This window comes from Podarcis gaigeae (assembly GCF_964106915.1).
Source record: "Podarcis gaigeae genome assembly, chromosome: 16".
Classification (NCBI taxonomy): domain Eukaryota; kingdom Metazoa; phylum Chordata; class Lepidosauria; order Squamata; family Lacertidae; genus Podarcis; species Podarcis gaigeae.
In genome coordinates this window covers 3,717,127-3,741,830 of record NC_139693.1, presented here as the reverse complement: position 1 = coordinate 3,741,830, position 24,704 = coordinate 3,717,127, and the positions used below count along the sequence as shown (strand labels likewise).

Here is a 24,704-nt window from a genome sequence, read left to right as displayed (position 1 = left end):
CCATCATGCCTGGTGGAAAAGAAGGAACGCCTCTTCAAAGTTCCTGACCCTCACAGTTTTTGCAAATTTTCCCATTCTTAACACCCTATCTGCTGCCTGACTTAACCGAGGCAATTTCCCAGCCCGTTTTTGAACGATAAAAGGAATCGACTGAGCGCAGCCCAACTCAGTTTGTAAAACAGGGAGGTGCCAAAACAATTTACATCTGCCTCAAGGGGGGGGGGGAACACTCCATTATATGCTCAGAGGTACTTTATTATCACATACTTCATTGTTAAAGAAAGGGTGGTGCTAAATAGGTCAGGTGGTCGAGAACAGGTGAGCTTTTCCAAGACAGAAAGACCTGCAATATACCGTATTTTTTGCTCTATAAGACTCGCTTTTTCCCTCCTAAAAAGTAAGGGGAAATGTGTGTGCGTGTTATGGAGTGAATGCGGCTGCGCAGCTATCCCAGAAGCCAGAACAGGAAGAGGGATCGCTGCTTTCGCTGCGCTGCAATCCCTCTTGCTGCCTTCTGAGATTCAGAATATTTTTTTGCTTGTTTTCCTCCTCCAAAAACTAGGTGCGTCTTGTGGTCTGGTGTGTCTTATAGAGCGAAAAATACGGTATATATTAAACTACACCGTTCCAGGTAAGGGGATGTTGTAGTTCCTGAGAAAGGCTGATAGGTTATCCTTTGCTGCTGGGATGGATGCGGGGGGGGGGGACCTGTGCCCCCTCCCCATATATTGAGGGACTACAACTTCCACCAACACTGACAACACTGATAGACAACCACATTTGGAGGGACCACAGATGTTCCAGATTCCAGCTTCTGTAAATGTAAATTCAGCACAGGATCCCTGATTGGTTCGTATCGCCCAGAGAAAAAGGCAGCCAGCAGTGTCCAGTGGGAAAACGGTCTCTGATGTTGGCGGTAGTATCTCACCATCACGACTCGTGAGCAATTAATTCCATTTTAGCCCCCAGCACAAAATTAGCTGGATGTTCGCAACACAGTTGGCATTGGCTCAGCAAGAAATACATATGGCACCTCGCTCTTTCTCCTTAAATCATTCCCAGTCCCAACCCCCCCCCCCCACTGAATAGTTCCAGAACCAGCCGAGAAACAAGAAGAAATTAGCACAAATGGAGAATCAAGATCCTCTGAGGGTGACTTTTGGCCGGACTCCAGGGCCTTTGGGAGGAAGAGGTGGTTAGCTGATGTACTGTAAGCATTTGCCTGGTATTCAGAGGTAGACTGCTTTTGCACACAGAGGCTCATCAGCAGGGGCATAACTTAGAGATCTTCTGCTCTGCACAGACCAAGCAAGGCGATCTGGTAATTGCCATTCATTTCAGCCTGGTGGAAGATAAAAAGGGATTTTAGAAGGCTTTGCGTAATTGAGTAAGGGGCACAGCCCACCCAGAATTAAGCACTTATAAAGCTATGGTTTTCCCAGTCGTGATGTATGGAAGTGAGAGCTGGACCACAAAGAAGGCCAAAGAATGGATGCTTTTGAATTCTGGTGCTGGAGGAGACTCTGGAGAGTCCCATGGACTGCAAGAAGATCAAACCTCTCCATTCTTAAGGAAATCAGCCCTGAGTGCTCACTGGAAGGACAGATCCTGAAGCTGAGGCTCCAATACTTTGGCCACCTCATGAGAAGAGAAGACTCCCTGGAAAAGACCCTGATGTTGGGAAAGATGGAGGGCACGAGGAGAAGGGGACGACAGAGGATGAGATGGTGGGACAGTGTTCTCGAAGCTACCAGCATGAGTTTGACCAAACTGCGGGAGGCAGTGGAAGACAGGAGTACCTGGCGTGCTGTGGTCCAGGCAGTCACGAAGACATGACTAAACGACTAAACAATATCCAAAAGGGGAGATATTCTATTCTCCTCTGCTGACCTGAACATATGCATATCTGACAAGAGAACCCTGTTAATAATCTCTGCATAACGGGATCCTGGTAGGATTTGATGGAAGGTCTAACTAACTAAATATCCAATCATGGCCAAGCAGATTAATTTCATTTAAAGACACCCCCACTTTTCAGTCAAAGAAGGTTCCCTCCTCTTACACCTCACTTAAGGAAAAAAAGATACAGCACAAAAGGAAAACAAATCAGGAGGGAGGAGGAAATCAGCAAACTCAAGTTCCGAGTTTGCACGTCATTTCAGGGACCGGCTGAGATGGAAAAGTTCGAGGAGGGGAGGGACCCAAAGTTGCAATGCTGATGGAGCAACCCTGGACCCCTACTCTTCCTCCCTCCATCTCTGCCCACTCCCCACAGTAAAGAAAACCTGGTGCCCTTACTTGGAGGAAGGAGTAGAGGGAAATCCCATAATGCTTCCTGAACTCGGATCGGATGCTGAGCAGGTCGGTTTCGCTACGGGAAATCAGGATGCGGGCCAGAGTTCTTGGGCTGGTTTCTGGACCCTTTAAAGAGCAGACAGGTGGGGGTTAGGATATATATATTTATATTGTAGATGTCATAGCAATCTTGTGGTTTAAGAAAGCTGGGAGAGGCAGGCACAGCCATCAGGCTCTTTCTCACAGGCTAGTGAATTTTGGATGGGCTTATTTGCAAGGCTGTGGCGGAGGGCAAACGGCACCTTTACTGCGGATGTAAGGAGGCCTTAGGGACGTGGGTGGCGCTGTGGGTTAAACCACCGAGCCTAGGACTTGCTGATCAGAAGGTCGGCGGTTCGAATCCCCGTCACGGGGGTGAGCTCCCGTTGCTTGGTCCCTGCTCCTGCCAACCTAGCAGTTCGAAAGCACGTCAAAGTGCAAGTAGATAAATAGGTACCGCTCTGGTGGGAAGGTAAACGGCGTTTCCGTGTGCTGCTCTGGTTCTCCAGAAGTGGCTTAGTCATGCTGGCTACATGACCCGGAAGCTGTACGCCGGCTCCCTCAGCCAATAAAGCGAGATGAGCGCCGCAACCCCAGAGTCGGCCACGACTAGACCTCATGGTCAGGGGTCCCTTTACCCTTTACTAAGGAGGCCTTACACACACAACCCCATTCCGTTCTTCATCTCGCCATCCGCTGCGACAAAATTATAACTTGTGCAATTAATTACACAAATGACATTGTCATTCCGTTATGCCACCCCGCCGATTTCAGGCACAAAAGGAAACACAGTGTGACTCTAAAGGTTTTCGTATGTGCAATAAATCATGTCTCATTTGCAATCCAAAAACAACAGCAGAGCAGTCGTTTCGCGTCAAGCCATGCCTTGTCTGCAGCCATTTTGGTGCCCAAAACACTTTATTCAAATTCCTGGAGAAAGGGAAGGATTTACTTGTGCGACAGAGCGAAAGAAGGGTGGATTAACTCACCTTAACCGCTTGGTAGAGCTTTGTGGCAAAATAGAGAGGGGTGTTTCTGAGGATGGAGACTGCAAAAGAACATGGATTTAGAATAATAATAAACCAATCGGATAACCAACATGTTCTCTCATATTGTCTCTGAAAACCATCTTCAGTTATCTGAAGCATACCCAAAACAATACTGTATGCTTGTGAAACATGGACCTCTTATAAATGCCATCTCCAACTCCTTGAAAGACTCCATCAATGGGGTCTCCAAAAAATTTTACACATCACTTGGGAAGACAGGCAAACTAATACCAGCGTACTAGAAGAAGCAAAGATCACCAGTGTTGAAGCAATGATTCTTCAACATCAACTTCGTTGGACTGGTCATGTTGTGCGGACGCCTGATGATCGTCTTCCAAAGCAACTACTCTGTTCCGAACTTAAAAATGGAAAGCGTAATGCTGGTGGTCAACAAAAGAGGTTTAAAGACTCTCTCAAGGCAAATATAAAAAAATGTAGTATAAACACAGACAACTGGGAAACACTGGCCTGCGAGTGCTCCAGTTGGAGAACAGTCATGGGCTTTGAAGACACTCGAACTCAGGACGCAAGGGAGAAACATGCTAGGAGGAAGGCAAATCCACACTTGGCAAATCCACACCATGATCAACTCCCACCCGAAAACCAATGTCCCCACTGTGGAAGGACGTGTGGATCCAGAATTGGCCTCCACAGTCACTTACAGACTCATTGTTAAAACTGTGTTTATGGAAGACAATCTTACTTGGCTATGAGTGATTGCCAAAGAAGAAGAAGAACCCAAAACAAGCCAATCTTTCTTTTCTAAAATCCCCAACTTTTCAGGCGTCTTTAACCACTGTATCGCAGGTAGAAATTCACCAACAACATTACAGCTCTGTGCTGGAGCAACTTGACCGGTTGACTTCCTCCTCCTCAACCAAACTGCTCTGGGTCATGCCCAGTTGGTTATGGGGAAGAAATCACCCCACTGTATTCTCACAACCAACCCTGCGAGGTAGACTAGGCCAACAGCGAGAGACTAGCCCATCCTGTGAGCATTTCTGTCAGAGTTGCTCCAAACCCAGGTTTCTGAACCACTAACTATAATCTCACAGTTCCTGCTTGTTCCGGGCCAGACCTCTCTACAGAAAACATGAAATCGTCAAGGACGAGAGTGTCCCTGAGCATGTTTGGTGTGTTATTTCCTTTACGGCAGATGAGGCCAGAGTCAAGAGTAGATAGACATACACGCCCTGCTCACAAACAGATACCATTCACATGCATAGAATCAGAATTGTAGAGTCGTAAGGGACACCAGGGGGGCATCTAGTCCAACCCCCTGGAATGCAGGCATCTCGATTACAGCATCCATGACAGATGGCCATTGAACCTCTGCTTTAAAATCTCCAAGGAAGGAGAGCCCACCATCTGCCAAGGGAGACCATTCCACTGTCAAACAGCTCTTACTGACAGAAAGCTCTGATGTTTAGTCGAAATCTCCTTTCTCGTCACTTGAAGCTATGGGTTCGAGTCCTCCCCTCCGGAGCAGGAGAAAACAAGCTTGCTCCCTCCTCCCTTGAGATATTTGAAGATGGCTCTCGTATCTCCTCTCAGTCTCCTCTCTTCCAGACTAAAGGTACCCAACTCCTTCAACCGTTCCTCATCAGGCTGGCTTTGCAGACCCTGGATCATCTTGGTCTGCACACATTCCAGCTTGTCAACATCCTCTTTAAACTGGGGAGCCCAGAACTGGACACAGTGCAGTGGACGCTCGGGTTGCGAACATGATCCGTGCGGGAGGCACGTTCACAACCCGCAGCATCCGCAACCCGCAGTGCTGCACCTGCGCACGTGCAGGTCGCGGTTTGGCGCTTCTGCGCATGCGCAAAGCACGATTTAGCGCTTCTGCGCATGCGCCGAAACCTGGAAGCAACCTGTTCCAGTACTTCCAGGTTTGGCGTGGTGCGAAACCCAAAATCTCACAACCTGAAGTGTCTCTAACCCGAGGTATGACTGTATTCCATGTGGGGTCTGACCAAGGAATCTCTGCATTCATACACCACCCCCCTCCAAGCACGACAGATAGGAAAGGCTCTCTGGGGGGGGGGTCACATCCAGCCCACGCCCCCTTACCTACCCAGGGTCAAGCCAGCCTCGAGGGCCTTCCCCTCTAAGTACTTCTTCATAGCTTCCTCCACCTGGAGCCCAGTCATCTTGTGGTACGAGACGAACACTGTGGGAGAAAGAAAGGATTAAGCTAGACTGCTTCTAAACATGTTAGGAATATTAGAAGCTGCCTTGTACACTCTGAAGGGGTCACCTCAAAAGCAGATTCACTGAATAATCATAGTTTAGAGGTCCCGGACCCTAAGGAAGTCAGATTATCCTCCACCAAGAACAGGGCCTTCTCAGTGGTGGCTCCGACCTGGTGGAATGCTCTGTCCCAGGAGACCAGGGCCCTGCAGGATTTAACTTCCTTCCGCAGGGCCTGTAAGACAGAGCTATTCCGCCTGGCTTTCAATTTGAACTTAGCCTGATCTTTTATTCCCCTTCCTTCCCTCTCCCTCCCCTTTTTATGAAGATTCCCCGTTCTGGGATCCCACAGCTAATTCTCCCCTGGTCTCCTCGCTGGCCCAAATAGGACTAATTTAGCCAGCTAGCCCTGGTGATCATCTAATGTTTATTGGATGGATTTTCCCCTTAAATTGATTTTTGAATTCTGAATTTATTGTTATTCACATTTTATACTGTATTTTATGCTGTTTTTGTTGCATCAGTTAAGTGTTTTAAATTTGTTGTTAGCCGCCCTGAGCCCGGTTTTCTGAACCAGGAAGGGCGGAGTATTGATAAAAAAATATTTTTATTATTATTATTTATTATGAAGGGAAGAGCCCCTGAAAAACCTATTAGCTCTGACTCAGGGGCCCATAAGAATGCCGTTTTAGTGCAATGCATAGAATGCCAGCATGGCTGAACTCAACTCCTTTCCCCAGAAACAGCAACTTGCAAGCTTTGCAAACTAGACCTTGCCTCTGTTTAGATGTTGGGGACTCCGTTCGGTTAGGATCCTGATCCACTCGCTCTCATCCAACCTGCCCGGGTCGCCGCCTCCGGGACCCGCGAGGGCCTGGAAGAACCCACAGAGACACAACACTGAACAAAACAATTGCACAGTCGAAATAAAAACAGCCTTTTATGAAGTTGCAACAGCCCTCTCTGTCGTAACAACTTAATTCAGGGATCAGTACTCAGTCCAGTGCCCAGGACTTATTTGAAGTGCCGCATGACCTATTTAAACCAACAGGCCTTGAGCTTACAAGACATGGGGTGTAGAAGCAATCCCCAGAACATGCGCAGAGTGAAATCGGTGCCATCCAATCACAGAGTAACCAGAACCTGCTCCTCACATATCTGAGGACTCAGCTACCTTAGTAAAAAAAAACAGTGATTTGAATGCGCTATAAACATGCAACAGAGATGGCGCTAGAGAGCAAGGAATTTTAAAATGTGATTTTCCATAGAGTTCCCCCCCCCCCTTTTGTTAAAACAATCTAATTTCTGACTTATTTATAGCAGGGGTTTCCCTGTGTTTAGATCTACTTTCAAATTAGGGATGCAACATGTGTAGGGATACAACTGAGAGGGGTACTCTCAGTATTAAACATGAGTAAGAACAGAGCCTCATTTAAGGAGTACACCCAGTCTTAGTAGAAACTGGGGAGCCCTGAGGTTTTAGCTCCCAAACCTATGAGGTCCTAATTATCTCTGATCCAGTGCAGCCGGTTTCCCCCCAACTCCATCATTATTCATTTAACCTCACACAGCTGGAATGCGAGACAAGGAAGAGCTTTTTATCAGGGCGGTTATAGAGCTGCGATTTTTAAAATCATGTCATACAGTTGCACTCATACATACAAAACAGAGCATTTGATTATGCAAAAGCATTCCTTATTGCTGCTTCACCATCTATAATAGCATGCACAAATGCACCTCGAATCTGCATGGGCAGCTAATTCCTTAAAGCCATATTCGGTCAGCTTGATGGGAAATTTATGAGAAATTAAACACGGAGGGAACATGGGTGGAACACATTCTTTGAAGACATGAGGAGAGTTCAGCGGCAGTGTTATTTACTGAGTTGAATAGGATTCAGAATGCAGCAGTCTGATTGGTCCTAGAACAATAGGATCCAAAATGCAGCAGTCGGATTGGTCCTAGAACAATAGGATTCAGAATGCAGCAGTCTGATTGGTCCTAGAACAATGCAGCAGTATGATTGCTCCACAGGAGCCACCCAATCCAGCTGCAGATGGAAGTGAATCCACAACCTGATTGGCCTACAGGAGAATTCCAGAATTAGCCAATCACGTGCAGCCCACTGTGTAAATAATGTATATAAAGCAGACATTCTGGGGGAAACTTCCATTCCTCCTCACCACTATGAGCTGAATAAAGAGCATGAAATCACTTTGCGACTCTGAGTATATTTCACTGGCGACGAGGATGGGATCCCGCTGAGCTGACCACCACACACAGCACCGCCACCTGCCGCACCGCTGCCTCGCACCGTGTATCCAGGCTTCAGCTCCGGCACACAAGGAACTCAGAATGGCAACCGACAGCAGCTTCTCGCCGTTCAACCCAGCAACGGGAGACCGGGAAGCGTACGCCTCCCGTTTTACCTTCCTCCTAGAAGCCAAAGGGGTCACCGATGAAGAAGATGCCAAGAAGAGGGCAATATTCTTCAGCGTCTGCAGAGAGGAGACGTTTGAAATCGCCCGGGCTCTCCTTGCGCCTGAAGACGTCGTTACTGTTCCATACAAAACAATAATGGAACGGCTGAAGGGGCACTTTTCGCCGCAGCCCTCAGTGGTGGCTCGTCGAAATGCCTTCTACGCAAAGCGGCAAGCCCCTGGGGAAACCATAACTGGGTTTGTGACCTCTCTCCGTCAAGCCGCCTGGTTCTGCAACTTCTCAGAGTTGGAGAACATGCTTCGTGACCGCCTCGTCATAGAATCATAGAATCATAGAGTTGGAAGAGACCACCAGGGCCATCGAGTCCAACCCCCTGCCAAGCAGGAAACACCATCAGAGCACTCCTGACATATGGTTGTCAAGCCTCTGCTTAAAGACCTCCAAAGAAGGAGACTCCACCACGCTCCTTGGCAGCAAATTCCACTGTCGAACAGCTCTTACTGTCAGGAAGTTCTTCCTAATGTTTAGGTGGAATCTTCTTTCTTGTAGTTTGGAACCATTGCTCCGTGTCCACTTCTCTGGAGCAGCAGAAAACAACCTTTCTCCCTCCTCTCTGTGACATCCTTTTATATATTTGAACATGGCTATCATATCACCCCTTAACCTCCTCTTCTCCAGGCTAAACATGCCCAGCTCCCTTAGCCGTTCCTCATAAGGCATCGTTTCCAGGCCTTTGACCATTTTGGTTGCCCTCCTCTGGACACGTTCCAGTTTGTCAGTGTCCTTCTTGAACTGTGGTGCCCAGAACTGGACACAGTACTCCAGGTGAGGTCTGACCAGAGCAGAATACAGTGGCACTATTACTTCCCTTGATCTAGATGCAATACTCCTATTGATGCAGCCCAGAATTGGCTTAGCATTTTTAGCTGCCGCGTCACACTGTTGGCTCATGTGAAGTTTGTGGTCAACCAAGACTCCTAGATCCTTTTCACATGTACTGCTCTCAAGCCAGGTGTCACCCATCTTGTATTTGTGCCTCTCATTTTTTTTGCCCAAGTGCAATACTTTACATTTCTCCCTATTAAAATTCATAAATTTTTTTCATAAAAAATTCGGTGGCCTGAAGGATGAGAAGCTGCAACGACGCCTCTATGCTAAGAAGGACCTAACGTTCCAGGTTGCTCTGGAGGAGGCCCTGGCAACAGAAGCTGCCGAAAGGTCGACGCAAGAGGCACGGCCAAGCCAGCCGTCCCAACCAAGGGTCCACCACGAAGACCTCACCAACGACTCGGGATCTGACAGGGAGGAGGTGCACCAAGTACAGCGGTGCACTCAAGCAGCGCACAGACCAGTTAGACTGCTGCATTTTGGATCCTATTCAACTCAGTACATAACAGGCAGGATCAGGCCCAAACCCTGTTGTGTATCCTGATGCGTTTGGCCTTTATGAACCATGGGGTAATCTCATTTTCAACGGGATAGAGACGATCTCTACAGGGCTTGCATGCATCAGAGAGATCATGGAGTCTGAATAGTCTCCATTTCCAGACTTGGACGTCTCACCTGCGTATCTTGCCGTATCAAGACATAGTCAATGACCCCGGAGTACCTTTCACGGTTGCCCTGGGAGAAAGCAGAAAATCAGACGTCAGTGACGTTGGCCGTGGGCTGGCAGTCCTTGAGTTGGATCCGGATTAACTACGCTTTACTCCTCCCATCACAACCAAAACAACTTAAACTAGCTGTTTCTAAGCCGCTCTATTTCAGTGGGCCTAGAGAATGGCCAGATTAAGGCTCAAACCACGCCTCCACTTTTCACCCAGGAAAACCCGATCCTTACCGCTGAATCAGAGCAAATGTCCATTGGCTTTTCTCCCGACTGACGCTTGCTGAGATTTAGTGCTTAAACAGCAGAGCAAAGGCAAAACTGCTCAGACACCTAGTAACTGTTGCAGGAATTTATGTATAGGTTGGGGGGGGGGTGTTGCCCCTCCAGCAGATATCATGCACATGCAGCCCACTACCAAAACCAGCACAATCCCTTTTGTGACTTTTGTGACTTGTCCCCACAAAACACTTCATCACAGTTTCTTCCTATCTATTCAAAGGGCCTTTGCTGCACGATACCAAATGTAAGAATTCCCTGATAAATGGGTATCTATGTACCGGCTCACTGGGAAAACTTCAGAAATTCCTATAGACCTGTGAGCTCAGCTACTTGACAGCCCCTCTGCCTGAGTGATAATCCCTGGCATCCTGATACCTGAGTGCCAGACAGGTAGCCATTCCAGAAATAACAAACCCAGATGAAGACAAAAGGGTGTGATAATTTGGTTGGGAAACAGGGAATGTAAATATCTTTTTTGTTCCACTTGATGGGTGTTTGGTGGAGGGCAAGGGGAACCATGGGGCAGGGTCCAGGATGCACAGATTACGGCCACCAGACCTCCCCTTTCATGATGTAACTGTGATGTAGTTTGGAGGGGGGGTGTAACATGGGGATGAGCAGCTAATAAAAGTTTGGGTTCTCTCTTGTTCGGGGCTCCCCTCTTGTTCCACCTTGTGGCAGGTGGGAGTCCTGTCACGACAGTCTTCAAGAAAGACCAAGCCTACAGGCTGCTGTTTTGCTCTGGTATTCCTGGCTGGTGTCCTTGTTTTTTGTCCAAGGGAGCCCTCAGAATTCTCCTTTTACATGTCCGATTTCACGCTCTTGCTTAGATGCAGGTAATGGCAGCATCAGGACTCACATGTTCAACAGAAGCAGAGTGTATTTGGGGGGGACTAGACAATGAGGACTAGCCACTTACCCCCTTTTATTTTCAGAGCCGCTGTTTTCCCAGAATGTTTTTACAGATTGGGTGCGTGAGAAGCCTGAACTCTACCGTGTGCCCCACTTAAAATATTTCCAATAGAGCTCTCACCAGATTTTTTCTTTTTCCTTTTAATGAGCCATTTTAATTGCATGCAGATAAGCTGACTGGTTTCAATTGCATGGGGTGAAAACAGCAGCTCAGAAACCTGTAGCCTGCTTCCTAGAACCGAAACAGAGGTGATGACGGCATGTTGCTTTAAAGTTTAGAGAATATATTTGCTCCTCTGCTTAGAAGGCAGATTCCTTTCCTAAAACAGCCCTTCCCAATGCTGATTGCTGTAATTGCATTTTGATAATTTGATTATGTCCACTGTTGTTGTTTTTAAATGACTGCTCAGTTGCTGATTTTTAAATGAATACTTTATACTAGTTATGTCACTGCTTAGTTTTTATTATTATTATTATTAAGTGGTACATAAATTTTGCTTATAAGGCCATCTCAGCATCCTGGGCCTCTGTGAATATTTCAGACTCAGCCCCATGAGGTAAGTTGTCTTTAACTGTTTTTAATACTGTGTTTTTATATTGGAACCCATCCTGGGACCTTACAGTGAAGGGCAGGTATATAATAATAATAATAATAATAATAATAATAATAATAGGCCAAAACGTCTGGAGGTCACCAAGTTGATGCTTTAATACATTAAAATATTTTCAAAATACAAAATAAACCCTTAATATGCTTCCTGATTAATTAAAGGCTTTGTTGGGGGAAATCCAAAACCCCAAATATTTTTGAAGTAAATCACAGGTCTCCTAACCCTTCCTCCTCCATTTTTTTTTTCATTTTTTTAGGTGATTTTTAAAAAAATATTGCATACAGAATGGCTTTCCCTCTGAAAAGCAGGCTAAATTTGCATCTATAACAGAAGCCAGCACGTGTTTTTTACACATATTTTCCAGCATAGCATCTCACGAACATCAAATCAGATCTTTGGCTATCACAGCCTAAGACTTCTTTCAACCCCATCTAATGGTTTTCTAAAATCATTTCCAATTCTGCATTTCATTACTATAATCATTGCTATGTCTGAATCCTTATTTGGCCCCTCATTTGACCCCAAAGAGAGAAATGCCCTAAGTGCCTCTGAATGGTCCTTTCCCCCCACTTTTACCTTGATCAAGGCATCCAGGAGACCCTGAAGGAAGGCGCTGGTTTTCGAAGCGATGTCCTTCTCGAGGTCCAAACTGAAATCTAGGCACAGTGGAGGAAACAATTTTGGATTAAAGAGAAATGGTTTTACCCAGATCTGATAGGCTTTGGGGAGTTAAGCAACGCCATTAGGATTTTAAGCAGGAACAAAAACTGTGAGACCTATTTGTCTCTTTTCTGTTTTGTGCTGGGTTTTTTTTTTTAATGACCTCATTTTTATATGCGGACTTGAGGGGCTTGTTTATGTTAACAGGATGGGGTCTAAAAGGATGCTCAGACAAACAAACAAACAAAAAAAACACCCCACATTTAAACACAAGCACATCCAAGGCAGCTTACATCAAATAAAAATAATATGAAGTGCTTCTTTAAATAATCAACTTTACCACAAAAAAAGAAAAAGTCCATGATGCCATCTTGTGGCGGCGAGTTCTGCAGGTTAACGATGCATTGAGCAAAGGATGACTTGTTTTCCCTCTGTCCAGAAATCTGCAGCCTATCGGCTTAATGCAAGGGTCAGCAAACTTTTTCAGCAGGGGGCCAGTCCACTGTCCCTCAGACCTTGTGGCGGGCCGGACTATATTTTGAAGGAAAAAATGAACGGATTCCTATGCCCCACAAATAACCCAGAGATGCATTTTAAATAAAAGGACACATTCTTCTCATGTAAAAACACCATACAGGCCCCACAAATAACCCAGAGATGCATTTTAAATAAAAGGACACATTCTACTCAAGGAAAAAACACACTGATTGCCGGACCGGATTGAGAAGGCGATTGGGCCAGATCCAGTCCCCAGGCCTTAGTTTGCCTACCCATGCTTTAGGTTCTCATTCACAACCACTCATATTTCTAGGTGAAAAACAGAGAGAGAGAGAGAGAGAGAGAGAGAGAGAGAGAAATTCACACCAGGTTAGAATTAATATTTTTACTCATCCATTCAAAGCATTTTTTAACCCGCTGCTCACTGCTGGAAAAGCTTTCAGGTCAGCTTGGAAGCATGAAGGAATAAAACAGACACGGCACAAAAGGAAAAGCGATTGGGAGGGAGGAGGAAAAGCAACGTGGTGCCGCAGTGGCAGCAGCATGCAGGCCCATTTTACATCTGTGGAACACCGAGGCTCAGAGCTCACAGTTCGAGCCGAGTCAAGAAAGGCTTTCTGGTCTACTGAGAAAGACTTCGCAGCCTGCTGGCAATCTACCAATTTCCCCTTTTCGGGGGGGGGGGCGGTTTGTGAGGGAAGAGGTATCCCAGAAGCAGATCCTTTGCATCCCAGAAGCTCCTTCCCTCAAGAAGGAGAAAAACACACTGATTCCCAGACCATCCACAGGCCAGATTTAGAAGGCGATTGGGCCAGATCCGGCCCCCGGGCCTTAGTTTGCCTACCCATGGCTTAATGATTCAGGGATTCTCAGAAAGCATGAATAACTCTCCAATTTCTCCAAACCAGGCATATCCACAACCCTCCACCCTTAGCTGTCCTTTAAAAGACAGGGGGAAGAAAGTGTATCATTTTAAATTTCATTCCTTGACTTTACCATGCTTGTAGCAACCCAGGATCTCCCGGAGTTGCTGGCTGGTTCGGGTGGAGAGGATTTCGAGAAGCGTATCTGCCTCCAGGCCCTGGAAAGAGGAAGGGCGTTTGTTGAGTAACCTTAGCAGCTTAAGTGTGGCAACACTTGAAAAGGCGAAAGAGCTCAAGAGCAGCATGGGGGCGGAGAGGCGGCGGCGATGCGGTCAGCTTCCAAGCTGCTAAGTCTTTTTTTTATTTATTTCATAAAATGCAAATATTGATTTTTAAAAAATAAAATAAAACCCACACACCCTCAAAGCCGTTTGCAAAAAAAAGTTAATGAATAAAGTCACTCCTAAGAAAAATTAGCAACAATTATTTAAGATTTCCCGAAACTTAAAACAGCAAGAGACTAAAACCAGATTAAAATCCTGGGTAGGCTAAGCAAGCTGCCCTCTCCTCTTGCCCTCAGATGGTGTGGGATGGAGGAGGTTGTGGTTGCCTAGCAACCGCATCTCAACTCAGACCCTGGTCCACGCGTAGGACCAGGAGGAAAAGATCCGGCAAAGCCATAGTCCAATGCGTGGAGCACCTGCTTTCTTGCATGCAGAAGGTCCTGGGTTCAAATCTGGCATCTCCCTGCTGGAGAGCTGCTGCCAGTCAGTGTAGACAATACTGAGTTAGATGGGCAAGTGGTTTTTAAACATGAGGACTAGAATCTTACTTTCTGTTAACAGGAAGCTCAGTGAGAGAGCACCTGCTTCGTATGCAGAAGGTGCCCGGTTCAATCTTCCCATTCCCTGGGCATCTCCAGGTGGGACTACGAAATGCTCCTTCCTTGAAAGCCTGGGGAGCTGCTGCCAGTCCGTGTGGGCAATGCAGGGCGAGGTGCACAAATGGCCTGACTGAGCAAGACAGGGACTGACGGCCGTACCTTCAGGGCCAGGTTGATTTCATGAGCATCAAACTGAGCTGCCGGCTTCAGCAGACCCGTGATCACGCCCTCTAGGTGCCCGGAAAAAGCTGCTTCCAGAGTTTTCAGGAGGTCCTGAGGAGGGGAAATAGAAATGCGTTAGGAGGAGGATTAAAACCGTCTCTGAACAGTCTTCAAAGGCTGCCCCATGCAAAGTGCATTGCAGTGGACTGTTACAAAGGCATTAACTCCTATGGTCAGTGAGGACACGGGTGGCGCTGTGGGTTAAACCACAGAGCCTAGGACTTGCTGATCAGAAGGTCGACGGTTTGAATCCCCGCGACGGGGTGAGCTCCCGTTGCTCGGTCCCTGCTCCTGCCAACCTAGCAGTTCAAAAGCACGTGAAAGTGCAAGTAGATAAATAGGTACCACTCTGGCGGGAAGGTAAATGGCGTTTCCGTGCGCTGCTCTGGTTCTCCAGAAGTGGCTTAGTCATGCTGGCCACATGACCCGGAAGCTGTATGCAGGCTCCCTCGGCCAGTAAAGCGAGATGAGCGCCACAACCCCAGAGTCGTACACAACTGGACCTAAAGGTCAGGGGTACCTTTACCTTTTACTATGGTCAGTACATTTCTGGGCACAGTTCAAAGTGTTGGTGCTGACCTTTAAAGCCCTAAACAGCCTCGGCCCAGCATACCTGAAGGACCATCTCCACGCCCATCGTTCTGCCACTGAGGTCCAGCTCCAAGGGCCTTCTGGCGGTTCCCTCATTGCGAGAAGCCAAGTTATAGGGAACCAGGCAGAGGGCCTTCTCGGTGGTGGCGCCCACCCTGTGGAACACCCTCCCGTCAGATGTCAAGGAGATAAACAACTAGCTGACTTTTAGAAGACATCTGAAGGCAGCCCTGTTTAGGGAGGTTTTTAATGTCTGATCTTTTATCGTGTTTTTAATATTTTGTTGGCAGCCACCCAGAGTGGCTGGGGAAACCCAGCCGGATGGGCGGGATATAAATTTATTATTATTATTATTATTATTATTATTATTATTATTATTATTATGGCTGGTAAAGTCAAGATGGGCCAAAGCTGGCAAACCAGCCAAAGTTTATAGAAAGCTGACACTCAGATGGACATTTGAAGGGTCAGATTGAAACCCCCTAATATAGGATTAGATAAAGGTAAAGGGACCCCTGACCATTAGGTCCAGTCGTGGCCGACTCGGGTTGCGGCGCTCATCTCGCTTTACTGGCCGAGGGAGCCGGCGTACAGCTTCCAGGTCATGTGGCCAGCAGGACTAAGCCGCTTCTGGCGAACCAGAGCAGCGCACGGAAACGCCATTTACCTTCCCACTGGAGGGGTACCTATTTATCTACTTGCACTTTGACCTCCCCCCCCCCAAACTCCACATCTAACAGGAGTTTGCTGCTTCCCATCCTCACCTGTTTTGTGAAATTCAGGAACTCTTCAGCAATTTGCTGCCTCTGTTCATTGCTCCTGTTGGTCAGTAGGTCAATGACGGTTACATATTCGACACCTGTCACAATGGATAGCAAATTTAGAGGCTAACCACTAAACCGTGGTTCTCTGTATGTGTTCTTTACATATATAAATCCCCCCTTTCAATTCTGTAACAGGAGAAGTCACATTTATGAATCAAACACGTATACATAACCATCCGCTTTATACAAAGGGGATCTGTCGGTTTGCATCCCACTTTTCTGGCTGGAGTCTCCTATGTGGTGCTATTCGTAAGATGCCAGGGTTATGGGTTCAAGTTCTGACGTGCATCGATTAAAACTCGGCCGAATGTGACGCTGTCAAACAGTATAGAGGGCAGCGGCTCACATTCAGTTCCTTTCTCACTGAGAGAAAAAGTTCATTGAGCGACCTTCAGTCAAATTGCTACTTCTGAGATTAACCTACCTCACAGCGCTGTTCTGTGGATTTGCAAAATACATATATACAGGGGGAAACCAGCAAGGACACAACACACGAACGCCACAAGTGTGATTTGTTACCTTTCCCGCTGACTGCGTCAAGGAGGGCTTGGACATCTTTTTCCACCTCAAAGTTCAGGTGGGGTCTTATCGTCCCCAGAGTGCCCCAGACAGCTGTCTAGAGCAAAATAAGAAACAAATGGAATGGTCACCAGAAACTCTGAAATCTTCGTGAATTGACAAGTGCCAAGCCAAGCGCTCACCTTATCCGCAAGGGGCATGTGCCTGAGGATTTCGTTGACCAAGGATCGTCTCTCGATTCCGTTCACCAGTGACATCCTGCGCCCGAAGCTGCCAAATCTGAGCTTTGGAAAACAACAGACAGGGAGCTGTTATCGCAAACTAGACAGCATGGGATGCGGGTGGCACTGTGGGTTAAACCACAGAGTCTAGGACTTGCCGATCAGAAAGTCAGCGGTTCGAATCCCCGTGACGGGGTGAGCTCCCGTTGCTCGGTCCCTGCTCCTGCCAATCTAGCAGCTCGAAAGCACGTCAAAGTGCAAGTAGATAAATAGGTCCCGCTCCGGTGGGAAGGTAAACGGCATTTCCGTACGCTGCTCTGGTTCTCCAGAAGCGGCTTAGTCCTGCTGGCCACATGACCCGGAAGTTGTACACAGACTCCCTTGGCCAGTAAAGCAAGATGAGCGCCGCAACCCCAGAGTCGGCCACGACTGGACCTAATGGTCAGGGGTCCCTTTACCTTTACCTTTACCTTTACCTAGACAGCACAGAGAGATCCCACCTGATCTCTGTGTCTGAGATGGAGGAATCTGAACACTTACTAAAGTTTGAGCTTGAGAAAGCTCTGTCATAGCACTAGTGAAGCTGAATGCTGGAAGATTCAGGACAAGAAAGGCATTCTTCACGCAGTGCGGAATTAAACTGCGGAACTTCCTGCCACTGGAGCTGATAATGGCCACCAAGTTGGATGGCTTTAAAAAAGGACTGGAAAAAAATTCCTGGAGGATACTAGCCGCAATACATGGAGAAAAGTGTTTCTCCACGTGGTGGGAATGTAAAAAAGTGAAAAACTTCTGGGAAATGATATATAATGAGATGAAAAGGATGTTGAAATATACATTTATTAAGAAACCAGAAGCATTTTTACTTGACATTGTAGGAGATGATACTAATAGACAGGATTGTAAGTTGTTTTTATTTGCAATGACAGCAGCAAGAATATTATTGGCGCAAAAATGGAAGCAAGAAGAACTACCGACGAAAGAAGAACGGAGGATGAAGTTGATGGACTATGCAGAATTAGACAAATTAACAGGAAGGATTTGAAACCTGCGGGATCATAGATTCTTAGAAGACTGGAGTAAATATATGAATTATTTGAAAAGTAATTGTGATGAACAGATTACGCTAGTTAGGACTGCAAGAAGTTTTGTAAGGTGGATTATTTGAAATACTGCAAGAAAGACTATGAAGAGAATTATTAGTTAAGGATAATTAAATATAATATAGAAATTAAGAACTGCAGAATAAGTGATAAAGAATGGAAAGTCATCAGAGGTTTGATGGAAGTCTAAAATATTGTAAAAGATGAGAAGATATGTTGTATGACTGTTGGGACTGATATGTTAAAAAATCAATAAAAATGTATTTAAAAAAAGAAAGAAAAGTGTTTCTCCCTTGAAACAAAATGACTAATTAGAAGAGTCATTGTAGAAGAGTCAGTGTTAGAAGAGTCAAGGTAGATTTTTAAAAAGGGCTTCATGCAGCATAGAGTTAATCAAACCACATTAATTTCAAACGAAAATCTAAACATCTTTTTCAGTTCGTTATAGATATTTTCCCAGAATCCCACTATCTCTTTGCACTCCCACCACATATGTAGAATCCTTTCTCCTAGGTATCATGTCAGAGGAAATAAAAAGAACAGTCAGACCAATATTTATGTATGCAACAACGGCAGCAAGGTTATGGATTGCCAAAAATTGGAACAACAGCAGCGTCCCACCTAAAACAGACTGGTTATCTAAAATGATGGAAAACTTCCATATTGCCGAACTAACAGGGAGGATAAACGATACAAAAAGTGAATAAGGAGTGGACTATCTTTAAGAAATACATCAAAATTTATGTGGAAAAAGTAGAATTTCTGACAGATACTGAGTGAATCCAGAAAATGATTAGAGTGAAAGGAGAGTAAAGTCAAGATAGAAGAAGAGATTAAAGAAATAATGAAATATGTTTAAGCTAGTTGGAAAAATAAAGTAGCGTAACAAGAACAGCTGGAAGTCAAGTCACCTGGTGGGTGTCCGTGTGGGGTAGGTGTGTAGGTACAGTGGTACCTCGGGTTACATACGCTTCAGGTTACAGACTCCGCTAACCCAGAAATAGTGCTTCAGGTTAAGAACTTTGCTTCAGGATGAGAACAGAAATCATGCTCCGGTGGTGTGTCAGCAACAGGAGGCCCCATTAGCTAAAGTGGTGCTTCAGGTTAAGAACAGTTTCAGGTTAAGAACGGACCTCTGGAACGGATTAAGTACTTAACCACTGAGGTACCACCTTATGTTGATATGTACAGTATAGGTAGGTATTATATAGAGTAACGTAGGTATGTTTTATGTTATGAAAGGTAGTATGTTGTGTACGTGTATTGTGTAAATATATATGTATGTGTTTTATATGTTAATAAAATTTAAATAATAATTTAAAAAAACACATTAATTTCTCTCACTTGCAACCCCTCAAGAGATCCCTTGGGACACCTGCCTAAGGTCTCACTGAGGAGGAATATGGTTTGAGACTTATCCACTTTCGGAAATTTACTCCCCCTCCCTCTCTCATTTCTGTCTTCAGGATCAGTTTGAGAAATAGTCCATTCATTCCATCAGCCTGCCTTAAACTGAACCCCAGATCCTAGGTAGGGTTGCCAACTTTCTAAAGCCGCCTGACTCCTATGATGGTAAAGGTAAAGGTAAAGGGACCCCTGACCATTAGGTCCAGTCGTGGACGACTCTGGGGTTGCAGTGCTCATCTCGCTTTATTGGCCGAGAGAGCCAGTGTACAGCTTCCGGGTCATGTGGCCAGCAGGACTAAGCCGCTTCTGGCAAACCAGAGCAGCGCACGGAAACGCCGTTTACCTTCCCGCCGGAACGGTACCTATTTATCTACTTGCACATTGACGTGCTTTCAAACTGCTAGGTGGGCAGGAGCAGGGACCGAGCAACGGGAGCTCACCCCGTCGCGGGGATTCGAACCGCCGACCTTCAGATTGGCAAGTCCTAAGCTCTGTGGTTTAACCCCCAGCACCACTGTGTCCCTATGATGTTAAACAGCAGGAATTAAACAGGTGAGACCTTTTCCCAGAGTGGAGCTGGTTTGGGTAAAGGTTTCACCCTCCCAGTCTTCTATGCATCAAGCATAGAGGAGCAGGGCTGGTCTTTAAAAGTTGGCAACTCCCAAATGCAACTCCCCCCCCCCAAAAAAAAAAACCCCACGTCTGAAGAACGTACCTGGCTGTTTTCTGTGTCTCTCTCCCGGACAGCAGCAAGCGCCTTGTCCTATGTGAGCGGGTGGCAGTGACAAGTCACCTCCACCCAGCATCCCGAGGGAGGGCCTCAGCCGACCAGCCCGCGATAAGTGGATGAAGGAAAAACCAGTCCGGTCTGTAGCTCTCAAGCCAAGAAGTCTGTGCCTTTCGCAAGGCAGGCTGCCAAGTATCGTAATTCCTTTCTATCCCTGGCGGGGCTGCAACCAAGAACTGGAGCATCAGGAATAAAAAATGACGTCCTTCTGAGACGTGAGCCCAAACCTGACAGGTGAAGGAACAGGTGATGGGCAGGATGGGTGTCTAAAGTGGAATAATAATAATAATAATAATAATAATAATAATAATAATAATAAATTTTATTTATACCCTGCCCTCCCCAGCCAAGACCGGGCTCAGGGCAGCTAACACCAGGTATAAAAACAATTGATTAAAAATACAACTTAAAAACAAGATTAAAATGCAACATTAAAATGCAGCCTCATTTCAGTAGAAACTCAAATCTAAAACTTTTTGGGGGATGAAAACGTCAAGTCTTCACCAAAGGCTAACTATCTAGACTGGTGCTACGTGGGCCAGAAAAAAGCCAAAAGCCAGGGAAGTCCCCAAATAGGAGATCGGCCTCGGAAGAAGATGTCTTTATTTACTGGACTGGCAAAACCAACCAACCAACCTAAAAGCTGCTTATGGGAAGAATTAAAATTAGGGTTGCCCTATATCTGGACATAACCAGGATTTGGCTATCGGAAACAGTGTCCCGGCGGAAATCACCTAATGTCTAGGAAAATCGGGGTGTATGGCAACCTATGGCGGAAGTGTAGGTTTTTGGCAAATTTCCTTAGAAAGCTCAACAACAACTTTGGGCAAAACTGAAAAAAACAACTTTTTGGTGTCCAAATTTTCCCTTTTTGGAATACGGCTGCCCTATTAAAATGATCAGTGAGAAACGGTTAAGAACATATTATGACCATTGTTGAACAATGTTTGTAAATGAATATAGACAGACAATAAGAATTGTACATATAGAAAGATTTATTTGTTTACAGACATTTCATGGACAAAAATAGAAGAAGAACAACTAATATACAAAATGGATAAAGACAATGCGAAAAGTTAAAGACGACACGAAAAAGCCGGAAGGAGGAAGGAGGGAAGTCAGCTCGGGAGACCAAGAACAAATGTGAAATATAATGTGCAGGTATAGTATGTAATTAAAAAAATCAATAAAGATCATCTTTTTTAAAAAAGAGAGAGAAAAAAACCGTTAAGAACAACTATTTAAAACGTGTTCTTTAAAAAGTTAAAATCAGTTGTAAGCAGGAAAATGGACACCAACATTTTACATCTCTGGGCAGGCTTGTCTAAAGAAAAATGTTGCCAAAGAGAATATGCAATATTAGTCAATTCCTTCTTTTTTTCCTAAAAACGACATGGAAGTGAGTCATGGGCAACTTACAGCTTTCAGGAGCAGCGCCTCAACGTCTTCAAAATGCGCCAGGATTAATTGGGGTGTCACATAGCAGGACAGAGACTCAAACAAAGATGCGCTCTGCCAAACCCATATTCCCAGAATGTGGACGTCTGCAGATGAGACATGAAGACTGGAAGAATAAACCTTGCTGTGTGGGAATCCCTTGCAGACGACCGCAGTGTCTGGAGACAGTCAGCAGTGACCAGAGGAGGGATGACCACTGGGAGAAGCATAGGGAGAAGAAACAGCCCTCGTCTGCCCCGACTGCAACAAAACATGTCTCTCCTGTATCGGTCTCTACAGCCACAGCAGGCGCTGTAAGTCTCCAACGGTTTGACTTCAGCTCAAAAGGCGCACTCCTCCGTTGTCTCCCGAGACAAATGGGTGCCACAACGGAAAGTGCAGTTCTCTCGCTTCCTCCAGGCGTGTTCTGCAACGCACCACTGACACAAATAATAGCACATTAGCAGTGGATCGATACTGGGCCATCCACACAGCTGTCCTCTCTCGTGTTTGCTCTGCGATGCTTCTGCAATGTTACCAAGTTACTGCTGTCCGGAGCTGAGCACTTTTGCGGAGCAGCTCAGCAAAAGTAGAAGGGAAATAAACACACCTGGAACATATTTTTTTTCCAAATTTTTTTAACAGAAAAAACATATAAAACATACAAAAGAAAACATGCTACAATACAAAAGAAAAAAAGAAGAACAAATGAAACTAAAAACACATATTCTTTCTAAAGTTCATTTTAAATTTCATTATTAACTGACTTTTCCTTGATTCCCCTCTAACTGAATTTCATTGTATCACCTTAAACAGTTCTCCATTATCATCTTTCTACTCCAATTAACTCCTTCAATCTACTATCTTCATCTCTTTTCTTACTGACTTAGATCCATATTAATAAACAGCATTCTTATTCTAATCCGAGGCCTGTTAGGTACTTTAAAGTATTTTCTAATTATCTTATATTACAATATTTAGCTAAATAGTCTTTAAATTTCTTCCAATCTTCTTGGTGTACCTGTTCTTTCCGATCGCGGATTCGCTCAGTCAGTTCTGCCAGTTCCAAAAACATCTTCATCTGCCATTCTTCTACCATCGGTAACACACCTGGAACATTTGTCGTATGGAAGGTTGCGGGATTTCAGCAGGAGGATAAGGGGCATGCACTGATTGGAGAATAAATACGATGGATGCCCCGAAACCATTGCAGGCAGGATCGTGGATAACTGCCTTGATATCATCATCACGAACCCCGGTTATTCTGAATGCACAATTGAAGGGATGTCTAGAGGAATCCAATTTTAAGGCATCTGCAAACCCTCTAAGTGTCCCTATTTTCCAGGGACATCCCTGATTTAGAGAAGCCATACAAGTTTCTGATTTGATCCCGGAATGTCCCACTTTTCCTTGTTGTTGTTTACTCATTTAGTCGTGTCCGCCTCATCGTGACCTCCTGGACCAGAGCACGCCAGCCACTCCTGTCTTCCACTGACTCCCGCAGTTTGGTCAAACTCATGTTTGTAGCTTCGAGAACACTGTCCCATCATCTCGTCCTCCGTCATCCCCTTCTCCTTGTGCCCTCCATCTTTCCCAACATCAGGGTCTTTTCCAAGGAGTCTTCTCTTCTCTTGAGGTGGCCAAAGTCTTGGAGCCTCAGCTTCAGGATCTGTCCTTCCAGGGAGCACTCAGGGCTGATTTCCTTCAGAATGTAGAAGTTTGATCTTCTTGCAGTCCATGGGACTCTCAAGAATCTCCTCCAGCACCAGAATTCAAAAGCATCAATTCTTCGGTGATCAGCCTTCTTTATGGTCCAGCTCTCACTTCCATACATCACTACTGGGAAAACCATAGCTTTAACTATACGGACCTTTGTCGGCAAAGTGATGTCTCTGCTTTTTAAGATGCTGGCTAGGTTTGCCATCGCCTTTCTCTTTGCTGTCACCATCTGCAGTGTTCATGGAGCCCAAGAAAGTAAAATCTCTCACTGCCTCCATTTATTCCCCTTCTATTTGCCAGGAGGTGATAGGACCAGTGGCCATGATCTTAGTTTTTTTGATGTTCAGTTTCAGACCATATTTTGTGCTCTCCTCTTTCACCCTCGTTAAAAGGTTCTTTAATGTCCATATTTTCATTAGAGAAATGTTGGAGTGTATCGAGTTATCCAACCCCCCCAGCCAAAGGCAGTCCTGCATAGGAAAGGTTTTTTTTATGTTTTTATATATGTTGGAAGCTGCCCAGAGTGGCTGGGGCAACCTAGAAAGATGTGTGGAGGTATAAATAGGAAAAAAATATCATTATAGAATGGGACACCCTTATTTCAATCTGAGAAATGTTGGAAGGTATGCGTCTGTGCAACGGCCTCATTGTGTGGGCTGGGAAGATTGTTCCCATTCCGCAGGCAGGAGACTGAGGACAGGAGTTAGCAGCAGCGCCTAGACAGTGGCAAGGATCAAAACCCAGAGCAATGAACATCCCGCAGTGTCCTCAGAAAGTTCAGGGGCGATTGTTTGCTTCGCCTCAACGCGATGTTGCAAAGTGGTGCATGCCAAAGGGAACTGGGTCAACGCTAGCAAGCAGCAACTCAGCTTGAGCAAGGATCATCGATGGGGAAACCGAGGACAGGCTGGGTATTCCCAAAGAGGCCTTGAACCTCTGTTTAAAAGATAAATAGCATTTTTATTTTTTTGCATTTACATCTCACATTTTGGGTTCATGGTTCTCCCCACCTCCTTGTTCAGTCCCCACAACAACCCTGTAAGTCTGAGAGTGAGCAGGTGGCCAAAAGTGGCACGCAATGAGCTGGATGGCCAAGTGCAGGATTTGAACCTTGGTCTCTCCTGGGTCCTTATTCCGACACTCTAACCATCTCTAACTCTTACACTGGTGGATAGGGGGATAGATAGAGAGATTTTTAAAAAACATCAAACCACTCCAGATAAGCTGGTAGGAGGCAGTTAGTCACTAAAGCCACATATATCTATTTCAGCAACAAAATAGAAATTAATAATAAAAATGATAATAATAATAATAATAATAATAATAATAATAATAATAATAATGAAGAACACATACAGAGAACCACGGTTTAGTGGTTAGCCTCTAAATTTGCTATCCATTGTGACAGGTGTCGAATATGTAACCGTCATTGACCTACTGACCAACAGGAGCAATGAACAGAGGCAGCAAATTGCTGAATTTCATGAAACAGGTGAGGATGGGAAGCAGCAAACTCCTGTTAGATCTGGAGTTTTTTGGGG

The 24,704-nt window shown here is 45.6% G+C and overlaps 1 protein-coding gene across 3 annotated transcripts; it reads right to left on the bottom strand.

Moving 5' to 3' along the window:
- Positions 1–234: 234 nt before the first annotated feature.
- Positions 235–20,110, bottom strand: ANXA9 (annexin A9). 3 transcript variants are annotated; one of them, XR_014558643.1, is made up of 13 exons: positions 19,936–20,094; positions 16,672–16,773; positions 16,490–16,586; positions 15,911–16,005; positions 14,493–14,606; positions 13,584–13,668; positions 12,006–12,085; positions 9,582–9,641; positions 6,354–6,450; positions 5,461–5,556; positions 2,994–3,382; positions 2,299–2,620; positions 235–1,342 (listed from the first exon to the last, which is right to left on the bottom strand). XR_014558643.1 is itself a non-coding variant. In XM_083716007.1 (13 exons), the coding sequence occupies exons 2-13, from the start codon at positions 16,744–16,746 to the stop codon at positions 1,280–1,282; spliced, it is 1,044 nt and encodes a 347-aa protein (XP_083572133.1). In that variant the 5' UTR covers positions 16,747–16,768; positions 19,936–20,110; the 3' UTR covers positions 235–1,279. The 3 variants fall into 3 exon arrangements, 2 of the variants coding, with proteins under 2 accessions (XP_083572133.1, XP_083572132.1); XM_083716007.1 differs by having other exon boundaries at positions 2,299–2,421; positions 3,324–3,382; positions 16,672–16,768; positions 19,936–20,110; XM_083716006.1 differs by having other exon boundaries at positions 2,299–2,421; positions 3,324–3,382; positions 19,936–20,108.
- Between the last annotated feature and the right edge of the window lie 4,594 nt (positions 20,111–24,704).